A 14,768-nucleotide genomic window follows, 5' to 3' on the forward strand; every position below is an offset into this window, starting at 1 on the left:
ATTCGAACCCAAGACCTCTGACTCCCAAGCCCGGGCTCTTTCCACTGAGCCACGCTGTCGGGATCCGAACCCATTTCCTTCTGCCTCCCAGGTCCGGGCCCTAGCCAGCGGCCCACACTGCTTCCGCCCAGCCTCACGGCCGTTTCCCACACGTTCAAACCCCCTACCTACCCCGCGGTGGGGCAGAAACAGAAATCCACTTTGAGCGGGTAATCGGGGTCCGAACCCAAGGGGCAGGTGGCCGGGCTCGGCGGGGGGCGGGGTCCGGAGGGGACGCGGCCTCGCCCTCGGTCCCCGGGCTCGGCGGGGGGCCGTGTCCTCTCCCTCTAAGGCCGGGCTCGGCGGGGGGGGGGCGACCCTCCGTCCCCGGGCTCGGCGGGGGGGGCGGCCTGTCGCCCGCCCCCTCCCCCTCAGTCCGGGGCGGGCAGGGGGCGGAGTCCTGGAGGGGCGTGGCCGCGGATTCCCAGTCCGCTCCGGTCGGGGGGCGTGTCCTGCGGCCCTCGGGGCGGGGCGGGGCGGGGCGGGGCCCGAGGCGGGTCCCGGGGCGGGGCAGGGGGCGGGCCCCGGGGCGGGTCCCGGAAGTGTCGGGCCTCCGGGGAGCGGCCGCTGCGGGGCCGGGCCTGGCGCAACGGGGGCCGGCGCAGCGGGGGCCGGACCGGCGCTGCGGAGCCCGGGGCGGGGCTCCCGCCTCCCTCGTCCGCGCGGTGCCGGCCGTGCCCGGTGGGCAGTATGGCGGAGCGGGCCCTCCCCAACCCCTTCGCCGACTACAACAAGTCCCTGGCCGCCGCCTTCTTCGACGCGGCCGGCCGGGTGAGTCGGCGCCTCCGCCGCCGCCGCCGCCGCCGCTCGGTCGTTCGCTCGCTCGCTCGCTCGCTCGCTCGCTCGGTCGTTCGCTCGCTCGCTCGCTCGCTCGCTCTCTCTCTCTCTCCCCGCGGCTCGGCGGGTGCCCAGCGCTGGAGCCAGCGCCGCCCCGGCCGGAAGGGGGAGGGGGAGGGGGAGGCGCTCACTGCAGTGGTCGACTCGCGGGGGGGAGCAGGGAGCGGGGCTCGGGGCGGGGCGCGCCCCCCCGGCGCCCCCTGACTGTGCGCGGAGCGCCGGGCCGAGCGAGCGCCCGAGACATCGCGCGCTGACGGTTGACGGAGGCAGCGGCCTAAGCTGCCAGTCCTAGTCGTGGACGTTCATTCAGTCGTAATCATAACGAGAAGGATCGTATTTGTTAAGCGATCACTATGTGCCAAACACTGTTCCAAGCGCCGGGGTTGACACGAGGTCATCAGTTTCCATCCCCATTTTCCAGGTGAGGGAACTGAGGCCCGCAGAAGGGAAGTGACTCGCCCAAAGTCACCCAGCTGACAAGTGGCGGAGCCGGGACGAGAATGTGTTGCGCGCTTACTGTGTGCAGAGCACTGCACTAAGCGTTTGGGAAAGTACAAAACCACAATAATAACGATGGTATTTGTTAAGCGTGCACTACGTGCCAGGCACTGTTCTAAACGCTGGGCTGATACAAGATAATCCGGTTCATTCATTCGTTCGATCGTATTTATTGAGCGCTAACTGTGTGCGGAGCACTGTACTAAGCACTTGGGACCTATAGAGACGGTCCCTACCCAACAGCGGGCTCACAGTCCCCCTACCACACAGGGTTCACAGTCTTAATCTCCATTTTACAGATGAGGGAACCGAGGCACAGAGAAGTTCAGTGACTTGCCCAAGGTCACACGGTAGACAAGGGGCTCTCCTCCTCATCATCCCCCCCGCCCTACCTCCTTCCCATCCCCACAGCAGTTGTATATATTTGTACAGATTTATTACTCTGTTTTACTTGTATATATTCACAACTGTATTTATTTTGTTATATATAGTTATAATTCTGTTTATTCTGACGGTTTTGACACCTGCCTGCATGTTTTTTTTTGTCTGTCTCCCCCTTCTAGACTGTGAGCCCGTTGTTAAGTAGGCACCGTGTCTATATGTTGCCGACTTGTACTTCCCAAGCGCTCAGTACAGAGCTCTGCACACAGTAAGAGCTCAATAAATACGATTGATTGAATGAATGAGAAGCAGCAGAGCCGAGATTCGAACCATGACCTTCTGACTCCCGGGCCCATGCTCTATCCGCTAGACGTCCCTGCCCGGAATGAGCTCACTGTCTCGAGTTGGGGGAGACGGACAATGCAAGTTAACAGGCATCACCACGTTCTGCCCACGGTAGATGACTCGGGTGAGGGGGTCGGCCCGTCCATCCCCCGCCCCGGCTATTGCAGATAGCGTCAGGAACCGGAGAGTGCCAGAAGCGCTGTGCTCAATAAATGAGATTGACTGACTGGGCAAGCCGCCAGCCTAGGATCCATTTTCTGTGCAGGTTCTCGTTTCTGAACTCTCAGGCTCAGGCCCAGCCATCATTCTTGGTGGGAGGTTCCATCCGTCCAGTTCCGTCAGGGGCTGCTCCCCAACACTTGTGGTGTGCCTTTCTAAGGAGCCCGTTTGCTCAGGAAATGAACCAAAGCGTGGACCCGTGCTGGGAGGAAAGGCGACTCAGATGAGCCCACCCTTCGGACAGTCCGAGGCGAGATTTAAAGAGCAGGTTGGGCCCCTCCCAGGACCCTTCCCCTGCTGCCGCCAATGTCGGTCAGGCAGGTGGACCCACAAGGGGCCTGCAGTTGCCCACAGGCCCGTGCCCTGCAAAACGAGTGAAATTGGTGACCTTCCACCTGGGCCCAAAACCGGTCAGTGCCCCTGAAAAGTAGCGGTGCATGAGGGAGACAAACGTGTCATCATCATCATCATCAATCGTATTTATTGAGCGCTTACTGTGTGCAGAGCACTGTACTAAGCGCTTGGGAAGTACAAGTTGGCAACATATAGAGACAGTCCCTACCCAACAGTGGGCTCACAGTCTAAAAGGGGGAGACAGAGAACAAAACCAAACATACTAACAAAATAAAATAGATATGTACAAGTAAAATAAATAAATAGAGTAACAAATATGTACAAACATATACATATATACAGGTGCTGTGGGGAAGGGAAGGAGGTAAGATGGGGGGCTGGAGAGGGGGACGAGGGGGAGAGGAAGGAAGGGGCTCAGTCTGGAAAGGCCTCCTGGAGTAGGACGGGGTGGGTGTCATCTGGGAGCATGCTGTCAAGGTGCGTTCCGGCAGCTTTAAGGCTAGCTGGTACAACTAGCTCGGGCCGGAGGCCAAGGAGAAATGCCCTGGCATGTTTCACAGGCATGGTGACTCTTCCGAAGGGAGGGGTAAATTTGGGCTATGGTTTGGCACCTCGAGGCCCCCAGCGGGTGTAGGGTGGGTGCTGTAATGGAAGAATCCAGTTCACAGAGGGCAGCTTTTTTTTTCTTGCCTTTAAAAGCTTCATCTTTTACTACAAGGACCCTGGGGCTGTCCGTCAATCACTTGATCAATAATGGTTATTGAGTGCCTGCTGTATGCAGAGCACTGCATGAGCTTCAAGGAGTTTTCGGAGCCAGTAGGGAAACGACCGAGATTTAATAGGGTGCTGAGGGATTAGTCCCCAGAGATCTGCTCCCTGTTGGAGATGACCAAAGATTGCGATAAGGTTCCAGCCTTGGGTTTCATTAGTGGTTTTTTGATATTTGGCAGTGACAACTGTCTGTAGACTAGCCTTTCCCAGCAACTGTGCTTGGCTGTAAAAATGGGAATGATTCAGAAACCTGCCTCAAGAAATCACATTTTCTTGGCCCTGACATCAGCTTTTTAAGTTAAACACCCAGCAAAGCAGAATCCCCACTTCGTTTTCAAAAGTTCCCAGTGCTCCTGCTGCCTCCCGAAGGGGCAGTAAACACATTCTTCCCGCATGAGACATGTACATGTGCTCCTGAGTTTGCCCATCTGTGTACATGTGAGCCCATTGTTGGGTAGGGACCATCTCTATATGTTGCCGACTTGTACTTCCCAAGCGCTTAGTACAGTGCTCTGCACACAGTAAGCGCTCAATAAATATGATTGATTGAATGAATGAATGAATGTGCTCCTTCCATCTAGAGGAGCCTCAGGTGCCCTTAACCTTAATGTGCCAGATGCCAAATGATGATCCAGGGCCTCTGGGTGTTTTTCAGTGCTACATCTCATGGTAGAAACTGTTTGTCAGAGGAAGGGTGTGTCCGGTACGTAGGGGAGTTTTTCCTCACCCCACTGCTGTCATATTACATGTGGTATGGAGGCCCTCTGGTTTGATGGTGGGTTTTCTGCCCGTGGGTGAATGTTCTTGACAGGACCATTGGGTGATGAAGAGTCTTGCATCGCATGCCCACAAAGATGATCACTGCTGTCTTTGCTACCGACAAAGCCTGGGGCTGTGCACCCTTCTCTCTGCATAATATGATCTATCAAAGCCTCTGCTCTGAGGTGGGATTTTTCTTTTGTGGTCGTTGTTTATGGTATTTGTTAAGCACTTACTATGTGCCAGGCACTGTACTAAACGCTGGAGAGATAGAAGATAATCAGGCTGGACACAGGCCATGTCCCACATCTGCCTCACAGCCTTAATCCCCATTGGACAAATGAGGTAATTGAGGCCCAGAGAAGTCAAGTGATTTACCCAGCGTCACACAGCAGTTGCATCTGCATTTGCTGCTGCCAACCTCTGGGCTGACGAATCTGCTGACACCTGCTGTTATTCATTCAGTCATATTTGAGCGCTTACTGTGTGCAGAGCATTGTACTAAGCGCTTGGGAAGTACAAGTTGGCAACATATAGAGACGGTCCCTATGCTTTGTTATTCTGCTTCGTTCTGCTTTGTTATTTCGTTCCTCATGACGATGAACTTACAGTCTAGAAGGGGAGCTAGACATTAATACAGATATCTCTAAGTCCTGGCGGATTGGGGGAGGGGTGAATTAAGATGCAAATCCTAGTGCATGGGTGGAGCAGAAGGGAGTGGGAGAAGAGGAAATGAGAGCTTTCTTCAAAGAAGGCCTCTTGGAGGAGATGTGTTTTTAATAAGGCTGTGAAGGTGGGAAGAGTGAAAGTACGTTGGCTATGAAGAGGGAGGGAGTTCCGAGAGGTCAGCGGTGAGCTAGACAAGATTGAGGTAAATTAAGCGTAGCACACAGGGTATTAATTAGAGGTATTTATTGAGCCCTTATAGTGTACAGAGCATTGTACTAATTGCTTAGGAGGGGACACCAAGACACAATCCCTGCCCTCAAAGGGCTTTTTATAATGGTATTTGTTAAGCACTTAACTATGTCTCAGGCCCTGTTCTGAGCACTGGGATAAATACCAATCAATAAGGTTGGACACAGTCCCTGTCCCACGTTGGGCTCACGGTCTAAGAAGACCGAAGAACGGGTAACGAATCCCCATTTTATAGCTGGGGAAACTGAGGCACAGATAAATCAAGTGGCTTGCCCAAGGTTACACAGCAGGATGAAACCCCAGGCCCTCTGACTCCCAGGCTCCTGCTCTTTCCATCAGACCCCGCTGCCTGAAACCTTTCTATGGAGACATTCAGTCAATCAACAATATTGAGGGCTTACCGTGAGCAGAGCACAGTACTAAGCATTTGGGAGAGGGCAATATGAGAGACACAATTCCTGCCCTCAAGGATCTTACTAGATTAAAGGGAAGCTAACCAACAGAGTAAAATAATATAGCGCCTTAAAGCCAGTGATCAGGAGTTTCCATTGATGCAGAGGGTAACAGAAGTTTATGATGAGTGGGGAGATGTGTATTGTGTTCTCCCACGTGTTTAGTACAGTGCTCTGCACACAGTAAGCCCTCAATAAACACCATTGATTAATGTGTGCAGAACACCATTATGGGTAATACTACTAGTATGATATTTCTTAAGCCCTTACTATGTGCCAGGCACTGTACTAAGCACTGGGATGGATACCAGAAAATTGGTTTGGACACAGTCCCTGTCCCACATAGAGCTCACAGCCTCAATCCCTATTTTACAGATGAGGTAACTGAGGCCCAGAGAAGTAAAGCGACTTGCCTGAGGTCACAACAGCAGACAAGTTGCAGAGCCGGGATTAGAACCCATGACCTTCTGGCTCCCAGGCCTACGCTGTAGCCACTGCGCCACGCTGGTTCTCTCTGCTTCTGGGTAACTCCCGAGAGCAGAGTAAACTGTGATCTGGAGAAGGCAGAGGGTGGAGACTAGGAGACCAGAGCGGAAGCCTGTACAGTCATCTAGTCGAGATATACGTGGAGAGGAAGGCGGTGGATCCGACAGTTGTGGTGGGAAACGTTGCTCCCCATGGTTTCGGGGGCAACTCTCGGGTTCTTACCCTCTCCAGGTCTTCGGACGTCTCCGGACGCGGCCCGCGCGTTCATACCAGGAAGAGTCAGCCAGAGGTTCAAAGCTTGGTTGCCGTTTATTTGCTATCAGCGGTTACATGGTTGAAAGAGAGAGAGAGCGAGAGAGAGAGAGGGAGAGAGCGCGCGTATGCGAGAGAGAGCCCCCCCTTTGTCTTGTTCGTCTCTTATACCCCCCATTGCCCGGGGGCAGGGTTTTCTCGGGGGATGGCGTATCAAGGCTTTGACCGCCCTCCAGCCACTAGCCTAACAACAGCTCTGTCCAGTCACGAAGGGTTTGCTCTGGCTCGCCCCCAGCCACCCGTTGCCAACCATTGCTGGCTGTGGATATGGCCTTGAGGTTGCCTCCGAGCTTTGCAGGTGCAAGGTTGTTTTTCTTGCCCTGGTCCCTTTATCTCCTGTTGTTGAGTCTGTTTGGCTTTGAGCCGTTGGGTACGGTTTGTGTGCACATACTCCCTATCTTTCCCACGCTCCCCACGGGGAAAAACTCGGGATTTAGCGACAGGCTGAATGGGAGATTTGAAAGATGGTGAAGAGTCAAGGGATAGTATCGAGGTCATGGCCTACCTCACGGGGGCAGGGGAGATGGGGGTGTTGCCGACGGATGGGAATGTGCGGGGAGGAGTGGGTTTGAGAGAATGTGAGACGTTCCATGTGAAGTGTACTGAGATCCAGGCAATACCCCTAAGTAGAAATATCTTGGAGGCATGTGAGGTGGCAGAGTCGGGTGAGACACAGAGCGTGCCGGGATGGATTTGGAAGTCATCCACCTGGAGGTCATACCTGAAGCCGTGGGAGCAGGCGACCTCTCTGAGGGGATGTGTGAAAAATGAGGAGAGTAGCGGACCTAGAACACCGTCTCGAAGGACACTCGCGGGTAGGAGGTGAGAGGTGAAAGAAGAGCCATTAAGTGAAACAGAAGAAAGAGTAAGAAGAGAGCTTTGTCAGAGGAACCCAGCTGGAAAAGCCCTTCCAGAAGAAGGGAGTCGTCAGCAGTATCGAAAGCAGCAGAGAAGGCCAAGGGGGTGAAGAGACGGATGAAGCCCATTGTATTTGCCAAAGAGGAGGTCTTTCGAAAGCACAATCTCAGCAGAATGAAGGGGGTGGAAGCCAGATTGTAACAGGTCAAGGAGGGAATTGGAAGACTGGCAGTTGGTGTAAACAACCTATTACAAGAGGAGCTTGAGCAGAAACAGGAGTTGGGAAATGGGGCTGTAGCTGGAAGGGTCAGTGGGCCCCAGAAAGGGTGTTTGAATAAGTACGGTATTATCCAACAATGCTCCGGCGTAGTAGCAGAATCCCGTGACGGAATTGCACTCCGTGGTGGGTGGAGTTGCTTGACAGAGTGGAAGGTTGATCAGGTTTAAGATGGAATGTGAGTTCTTCAGGCTGTTAGTCACTCACACAGATAACGGTGTTCAGCCGGGATCCTACTCTCTCCCTGCAGCCTGGGCAGGCTCTGGACAGCTCCGGTCTCTACTCCGGAGGAAGTGATCCAGATATAATTGAAGGGCAGTAGGGTTTGAGTAATCAGAGTTTAAATGAGATCCAGGGATTAATTTCCTTTTTTCCACCTTGCAGCTCAACTCTTGTTATCCAATTTTTATAACAAAAGCAATTAAAGTGTGTCTTTGCGGCGGGGGGACTAGCAGTGTTGCAGGTTGCATAATAAAACCCAGCCTCCTGGGAAAGCATAGTACACATCCCCTAATTAACACTTGGTTTTCAAAAAATCGTTACATAGTATAGCTTGATTTTAATAGAATGGAGAAATATTTGAGGATTACATGGTGGATGAATGCCGTTTTGTGGAAAGGGCCTCAAAACCATTTTCATTATCAGCAGCTTGGCTAGTTTTGATTTGAATCCAGGAAGCATTTTAGTTAAACTGCATGAACAACAACAGAAAATCAAAATGAAAAAGGTGCTATCATCTCCAAGCACTCATCTGAAAATTTCACCCAAACTCAAGGAGCAGGAGCCCGGGGGTGTGTGTGGGGTTGGGGGGCAGGGAGTGGAGGTAAACAAAACTCAACTCTCATCAGCAGTCAGTAAACCTATAGTTTTGAATATTGATGCTGCGTGTACAAGGAATAAAGTAACCCTTTCAAGGCAACAGCAGTGTGGCCTAGTGGAACAGGCAGCAGTGTGGCCTAGTGGAACAGGCATGGCCCTGAGAGTCAGAGGACCTGGGTTCTAATTCTAACTGCCAAGTTAATTACTTTCTCTGTGACTGGGCCAGTCACTTCATTTCTCTGTGCTTCAGTTTCCTCAACTGTAAAATGGGGATTCAATCCTACTCCCTCCTACTTGGAATGTGAGCCTCATGTGGGACAGGGACTGTGTCCAACCCGATTAACTTATTCATTCATTCAATCGTATTTATTGAGCGCTTACTGTGTGCAGAGCACTGTACTAACATATCTATCCCAGTGCTTTGAACAGTGCTTGGCACCGAGTAGGCACTTAACAACTATCATAAAACAAGCAAGCAAACATCACTGACAGTCTGAGAGACAGGTATTCCGATCCTGCCCTAGTCGGATGCCTGGGTCTCGAGCAACATCTACAAAAAGACAGGTAGGCGAGGACGGTTTGTTGCAAAATTAGCCAAAGTGATGTGAATGAGGCAAGGTACCTACCTCAGGAAGGTGCTACCCTTGGCCAGTGATCACCACTGGTGTGACTGAGGTGGCGAATGCACTCCCTGAATTCTGCTACCCAGGCAGCACTGTTCTGTCATCCTCACCGCCCGCACTGTTTATTGAGTTCCTGTGTACAGAGGTCTGTATGTTATCATTTAACAGTGCTCTGCACACAGTAGGCGCTCAATAATGCGATTGAATGAATTTAACACATTTAAATGCCTACATTATGCAAAACATTACGCTAAGACCTAGAGAAGGGCGTACGGATTGTAATTTAAAACATTTCCCTGGGCCATAGCATGGGGGCTTATATTCTAAAAGGGGAGAAACTGGCAACAGGCATGCAGGGACAGAAATAACTAGGTAAATGCAGCAAAAACAAAGAATTATTATCCTAAAAGTCGCAGCACATCTCTATTCTAAAGCTCCATTTCAAAGCTCCTCATTGTTCCCTGCTGGGCCTTCCCTAGAGTAATGGTCACAAGACTATAATTTCAGGGATCATTTCTATAGTATGTTACTAGAGACTGAGATTGAAAGTGTTGAGATGGTCCCTGTAGACTGCGCTCATTGTGAGCAGGGAATGTCTTTGTTGCTATATTGTACTCTCCCAAACACTTAGTACAGTGCTTTGCACACAGTAAATAAATCAATAAATACAACTGAGTGAACAAGTTTCTGTGCATTGAAAAAGTTGGGGAAAACATGGTCTGAGCACTCGAGTTAACAGTGCTTTAACAGGAAGGTGATTAAAGCAGCATGGCTAGTGCTTAAAGCTCAGAGGCCTTCCCAGACTGAGCTCCCTCCTTCCTCTCCCCCTCCTCTCCCTCCCCATCCCCCCTGCCTTACCTCCTTCCCCTCCCCACAGCCCCTGTATATATGTATATATGTTTGTACGTATTTATTACTCTATTTTATTTGTACATATTTATTCTATTTATTTTATTTTGTTAATTTGTTTTGTTTTGTCGTCTCTCTCCCCCTTCTAGACTGTGAGCCTGCTGTTGGGTAGGGACCGTCTCTATATGTTGCCAACTTGTACTTCCCAAGTGCTCTGCACACAGTAAGCGGTCAATAAATATGATTGAATGAATGAATGAATGTGGAAATCAAAAGGTTCTAGTCCTGGCTTTGCCACTTGTTTGCTGTGTGACCTTGGGGAAGTCACTTAACTTCCCTGTGTCTGTGGAGATTAAAACTGTGAGACCCATGTGGGACAGGGACTGTGTCCAATCCACTTTGCCTGTATCCATCTCAGTGCTTAGAACATTGCCTGGCAAGTAGTAAGCATTTAACGAAGACCACAGTTATTACTATTTTAGGTTATAAAATCCAACTGTCAAATATCATGCTGTAATTAGCAAACAATCCTTCTGCTTTTATACAAACAGGTATTAGGCCAGGAACCAATTTTGAATTTGCGAGGAAATTTTACCCCAAGTTTACTGTCACCTGAATCTGCATATGACTCTTTTAGTATTGGAAGAGGTGTTCTAATTTTGATGTAGTTTTCACCATGAATGGCTTTCTCCTAGGGAAATCTCTCTATTTATATTAATTAGAAGCTTCCAAAGATAATCTCTTACGCACTTCTTAAATTGATACTATGCTGCCCCAGCACGCCTGAACACATTCATCAAGATTAGTGCATCTTGCTAGGGCAGTTTTAAAATGTCTCCCTCAGTCCTACAATTGACAACATTTTGAACTTATCCCTTGGATGATAAAAATCACATGACTCTCGCTTTGGGCACACAGAAGGAACAATAGGCATTTCTATGTTCAGTAGGCATCGAGGCCAAATTTTTGAAGCCCACCAAAGCAAGGCTAGATAGAGAGGAAGAAAACGGAATCAAAAGACTGGTAAATCCTTTAAGATTGATCAAATGAGCAGAGTGACAACTGGGAATCAAGAACGTCAACTAACGATCTCCAGAGAAAATGAGAATGATAATAATGCTGTCATTTCTCTCCACCAACTCTCTTCTAGACACTCTGGCTTTCAACCCCATCATTCCACCAAGACTGCTCTCTCCAGGGTCACCAATGCCCTCCTTATTGCTCTGTTTAAAGTGCCCTAACTCACCCTGATTCTCCTTGATCTCTTTGCTGCTTTTGATAGTGTGGACTCCTCTTCCCCTCCCTGCCACCTTCCCTGACACAAGAAGCAGCATGGTGTAGTGGCTAGAGCATGGGCTAGGGAGTCAGAAGGTCATGGGTTTTAATCTCAGCTCCACCAGTACTATGCTGTGTGACCTTGGGCAAGTTACTTCTCTGGGCCTCAGTTACCTCTTGTAAAATGGGGATTGAGGCAATGAGCCCCATATGGGGCAGGGACTCTGTCCAACTCTATGTGCTTATATCCACCCCAGTGCTTAGTACAGTGCCTGGTACATAGTAAGCACTTAACAAATACCATTATTATTATTATTATTATTATTATTATTATCAGAATTTGGCTTTTCTGACGACGGGATCTGTTCTCTGGCTCCTCCGCCGCCTCATATCGTCGCAAGGATCTGGTCAGGGTGCCTCTCAGCCGCCTCTAGTACTTAAGAATGTATTGATACTCTCCGTGGCACTCATTTCATATATGTGGACTCAATTATTGATTTTTGTCCATTGTAAATATTTTTTATGTTAGTCTCCCCTATGCTAGAGTGTAAGCTCCTCAGGGGGAGCATGTCACTGCTTAGTCCTCTACTTCCCAAGTACCTAGTACAGGTACTGTACCGAGTGGGTGCGCAATAAACACTAGTCCTGCTTTTACAAATGAAACACCGTCTCCAACAGTGTGACACAACAGAAGACTTTTGGGAGACCATTCACTGTGGTCTTTGTTAAGGGTTGACCTTGTGTGGAGCATTGTTGTAAATACAAGTTAAATCAGATCGGGCCAGCGTCACTGTCCCAGACAGAACTCATGGTCTAATACATAGGAGGGCAGAGTGGAAAGAGCACGGGTTTGGGAGTCAAAGATCGTGGGTTCTGATCCCGCTCTGCCACTTGTCAGCCATGTGACCTTGGGCAAGTCACTTAACTTCTCCATGCCTGAGTTGTGTCATCTGCAAAATAGGGATGAAAAATGTGAGCCTCACGTGGGACAACTTGATTACCTTGTACCTACCCCAGCGCTTAGAACATTGTGTGGCACATAGTAAGCTTAACAAATACCAACATTATTATTATCATTTATTTTACAGATAAGGAAAACTGAGGTACAGAGAACTTAAGTGTCTTATCCAAAGGGCAGCCAGCAGGCCGGTAACAGAGATGGGATCAGAACACACATCTCCCGACTCCCAGGCCCCCTGTTCTTTTCCCCTGTAGTAATAGTGGTGGTGGTAGTATTTATTGAGCATCCACTGGGTACAGTGCACTGTAGTAAATGCCTGGGGCTTAAATATTTCTTCTCCTTCCCACTTGGTGAGCCCCATATGAGACGGACTGTGTCCAATGTGTTTAACTTGCATCTGCTCCAGCACTTACAACAGTGCTTGACAGATAAGAGCTTATCATTTTTTATTACTAAGTGCCATTAAATCATTTCTGATTCATAGTGACTCTACAGATATATTTTCTCCAGAATATCCTGTCTTTTGCTGTGATCTGTACCTTTCTAACGACTCTTCTGTTATCATTGTTTTGGTCTCTAGCCATCCATGTGCCCTGCACAAAGTAAGCACTCAATAAATATAATTGAATGAATCTAGCAGCCGGTCTGCCTCTTCCACATTTTCCCTGGACTTTTCCTAGGATTAGTGTCTTTTCCAGAGAATCAGTCCTCCCGATTAGGTGTCCAGAATATGCTAATCTATGTCGAGTCATTTGGCCTTCCAAGTACCTGTTTGGCTTATTTGTTTCAAAATCCATTTGTTTGTTTTTCGGGACATCCATGGTATTCGCAGAAGCCTTCTCCAGCACCAGATTTCAAAAGAATCGATGCTCTTTCTATCCTGTTTTTTTCACCGTTCAGCTTTCAGATCCATACATTGTCACTGGAAACACCATAGAATTGACAATTTGCATATTTGTGGCAATTGTTACATCAATTAAGCGCTCAGCAGGTACCATAATTATTATTATTGGGAAACTAAAAGAGAAACATGAGACATTCCCTTCCCACAATGAACTTACAGTGTCAGGAAGAGGGCAGACGTAAAAGTATTTGTAGAGTGAACGCTAAATAATTGACTCTACAATTGTTTATTCAGTCATTCAATTGCATTTATTTAGTGCTTACTGTGTGCAGAGCACTGTACTAAGTGCTTGGGAAGTACAACTCAGCAACATATAGAGACGGTCCCGTTGTAAAGAGGAAGGGCCACTGTGCTGAAGTGACTTGGGAAAGTGGGAGACAGACAAGCTTTGTTGGAGGTGGGGGAGATTTGAGAAGGGCTTTGAATCCATGGAGGGCTCTTGTCTGTCAGGTTTATGGGCTCAAGAGGACTGGCAAGTGAGATGGGGGAAGTTGGTGGAGAGCCTTGAAGCCCTTAGCAGTTGCATGGTCTAGAGGGAGCAGTGTTGCCTAGTGGAAGGAGCACAGGTCTGGAAGTCATAGGATATGGGTTTTAATCCCAGCTCTGCCACTTGTCTGCTGTGTGACCTAAGCAAGTCACTTGTGTCCAACCTGATTATCTTGTATCCTAGCATTTAGTGCAGTGCCTGGCATATAGTAGGTGCTTAAAAAAATACCATAAAAAAATAGGAAGCCAGTGGAGGATTTTGGGGAGTGGAGGATTGTTGCTGAGTGACTCCAAGAAGAAGATCCACCCTGGAGGCTGGGAGACCAGTTGGGAGCGCAATACTGCAGAACAACTGCGACGTGATAGTCGCTTGGACCAAGGTAGTGGCAGTGTGGGTAGAAAGAAAGGAGCAGATTTGGGAAATGTTGTGGAGGAAGAATTAGCAAGAGTTGGCAATAGATTGAGGAGTTGAGGATGACCCACAAAGCTGCAATCCTCGGAAGCAGACAGAGAGGATGATGGTATTATCGTCAAGGTGGGACAGGTAGGCGAAGTGACGGATTTAGGAGGGAAGACCTGTTCAGCTCTGAAACAAGTTCAGTTTGCGGTGGTAGGCGTAGAAAATGAGCTGTGGTGTCTGCAAAGGGATTAGCCCATCCTGCTCATCTTTATGGGCAAACAGAGTGGACTGAATTATTGGCTGCATGTTGATCTTGGCAGCCATGCCTGGAAGCATAGTTTAGATGCCACCACTGACATCCACTCTGAATATAGAGGACACTTCCATCCATATATAGACCAGTTGTGCCAAAAGAGGGTTTGCCATTTCCTACTGTGGGTATACAACTTTTATTGTTGTTTTTTTCCCTTCTGGGTGTCAATTACGCTGCCTCATCTCCTGCGTATTTTCCTTCTGGACCCGCAGCTTACTCCAGAGTTTTCACAGCGCCTGAACAATAAGATCCGGGATCTTCTTCAACGGATGGAAAGAGGTCTTAAGTCAGCTGACCCTCGGGATTGCACTGCTTACACTGGCTGGGCAGGTATGAAGACCCTCCCCCAACTCCCATCCCAGATTCAGTGAGGCAAGAGTTGATCTGAAAGTCACATGGACTAACTTTGTTTCGATGAGACCTTTTCTGGGTGGCCTGAGCTCCAGCCCTCGGGGATCTGAGTCAGAGCAGAGTGGGGAGAAGGGGAAGGGAGGCGGCCAGGTGTAAGGGAGAAGTGCTGATGCCTCCAACCCAGATTGTCCCCTTCCGGTATGCTTCAAGAGGCCATTGCTCACCGTGATTTAGGAGTGTTTCAGAGACAGCTAAGGACTGAGGAAATAAACCACACGAAA

General features: G+C 49.4%; 1 protein-coding gene across 1 annotated transcript in view; it reads left to right on the forward strand.

Annotated features, from left to right (window-relative positions):
* The first annotated feature begins 657 nt into the window (after positions 1-657).
* LANCL1 (LanC like 1) overlaps positions 658-14,768 on the forward strand; it is a 54,266-nt gene continuing 40,155 nt past the window's right edge. Inside the window, exons 1-2 of the mRNA XM_038749030.1 lie at positions 658-810; positions 14,349-14,466. Coding sequence (XP_038604958.1) covers positions 730-810; positions 14,349-14,466 — 199 coding nt within the window. The 5' untranslated portion in view covers positions 658-729. The remainder of the gene's footprint in view (positions 811-14,348; positions 14,467-14,768) is intronic.

The sequence above is a fragment of the Tachyglossus aculeatus genome, chromosome 7, assembly GCF_015852505.1.
Source record: "Tachyglossus aculeatus isolate mTacAcu1 chromosome 7, mTacAcu1.pri, whole genome shotgun sequence".
Taxonomy (NCBI): domain Eukaryota; kingdom Metazoa; phylum Chordata; class Mammalia; order Monotremata; family Tachyglossidae; genus Tachyglossus; species Tachyglossus aculeatus.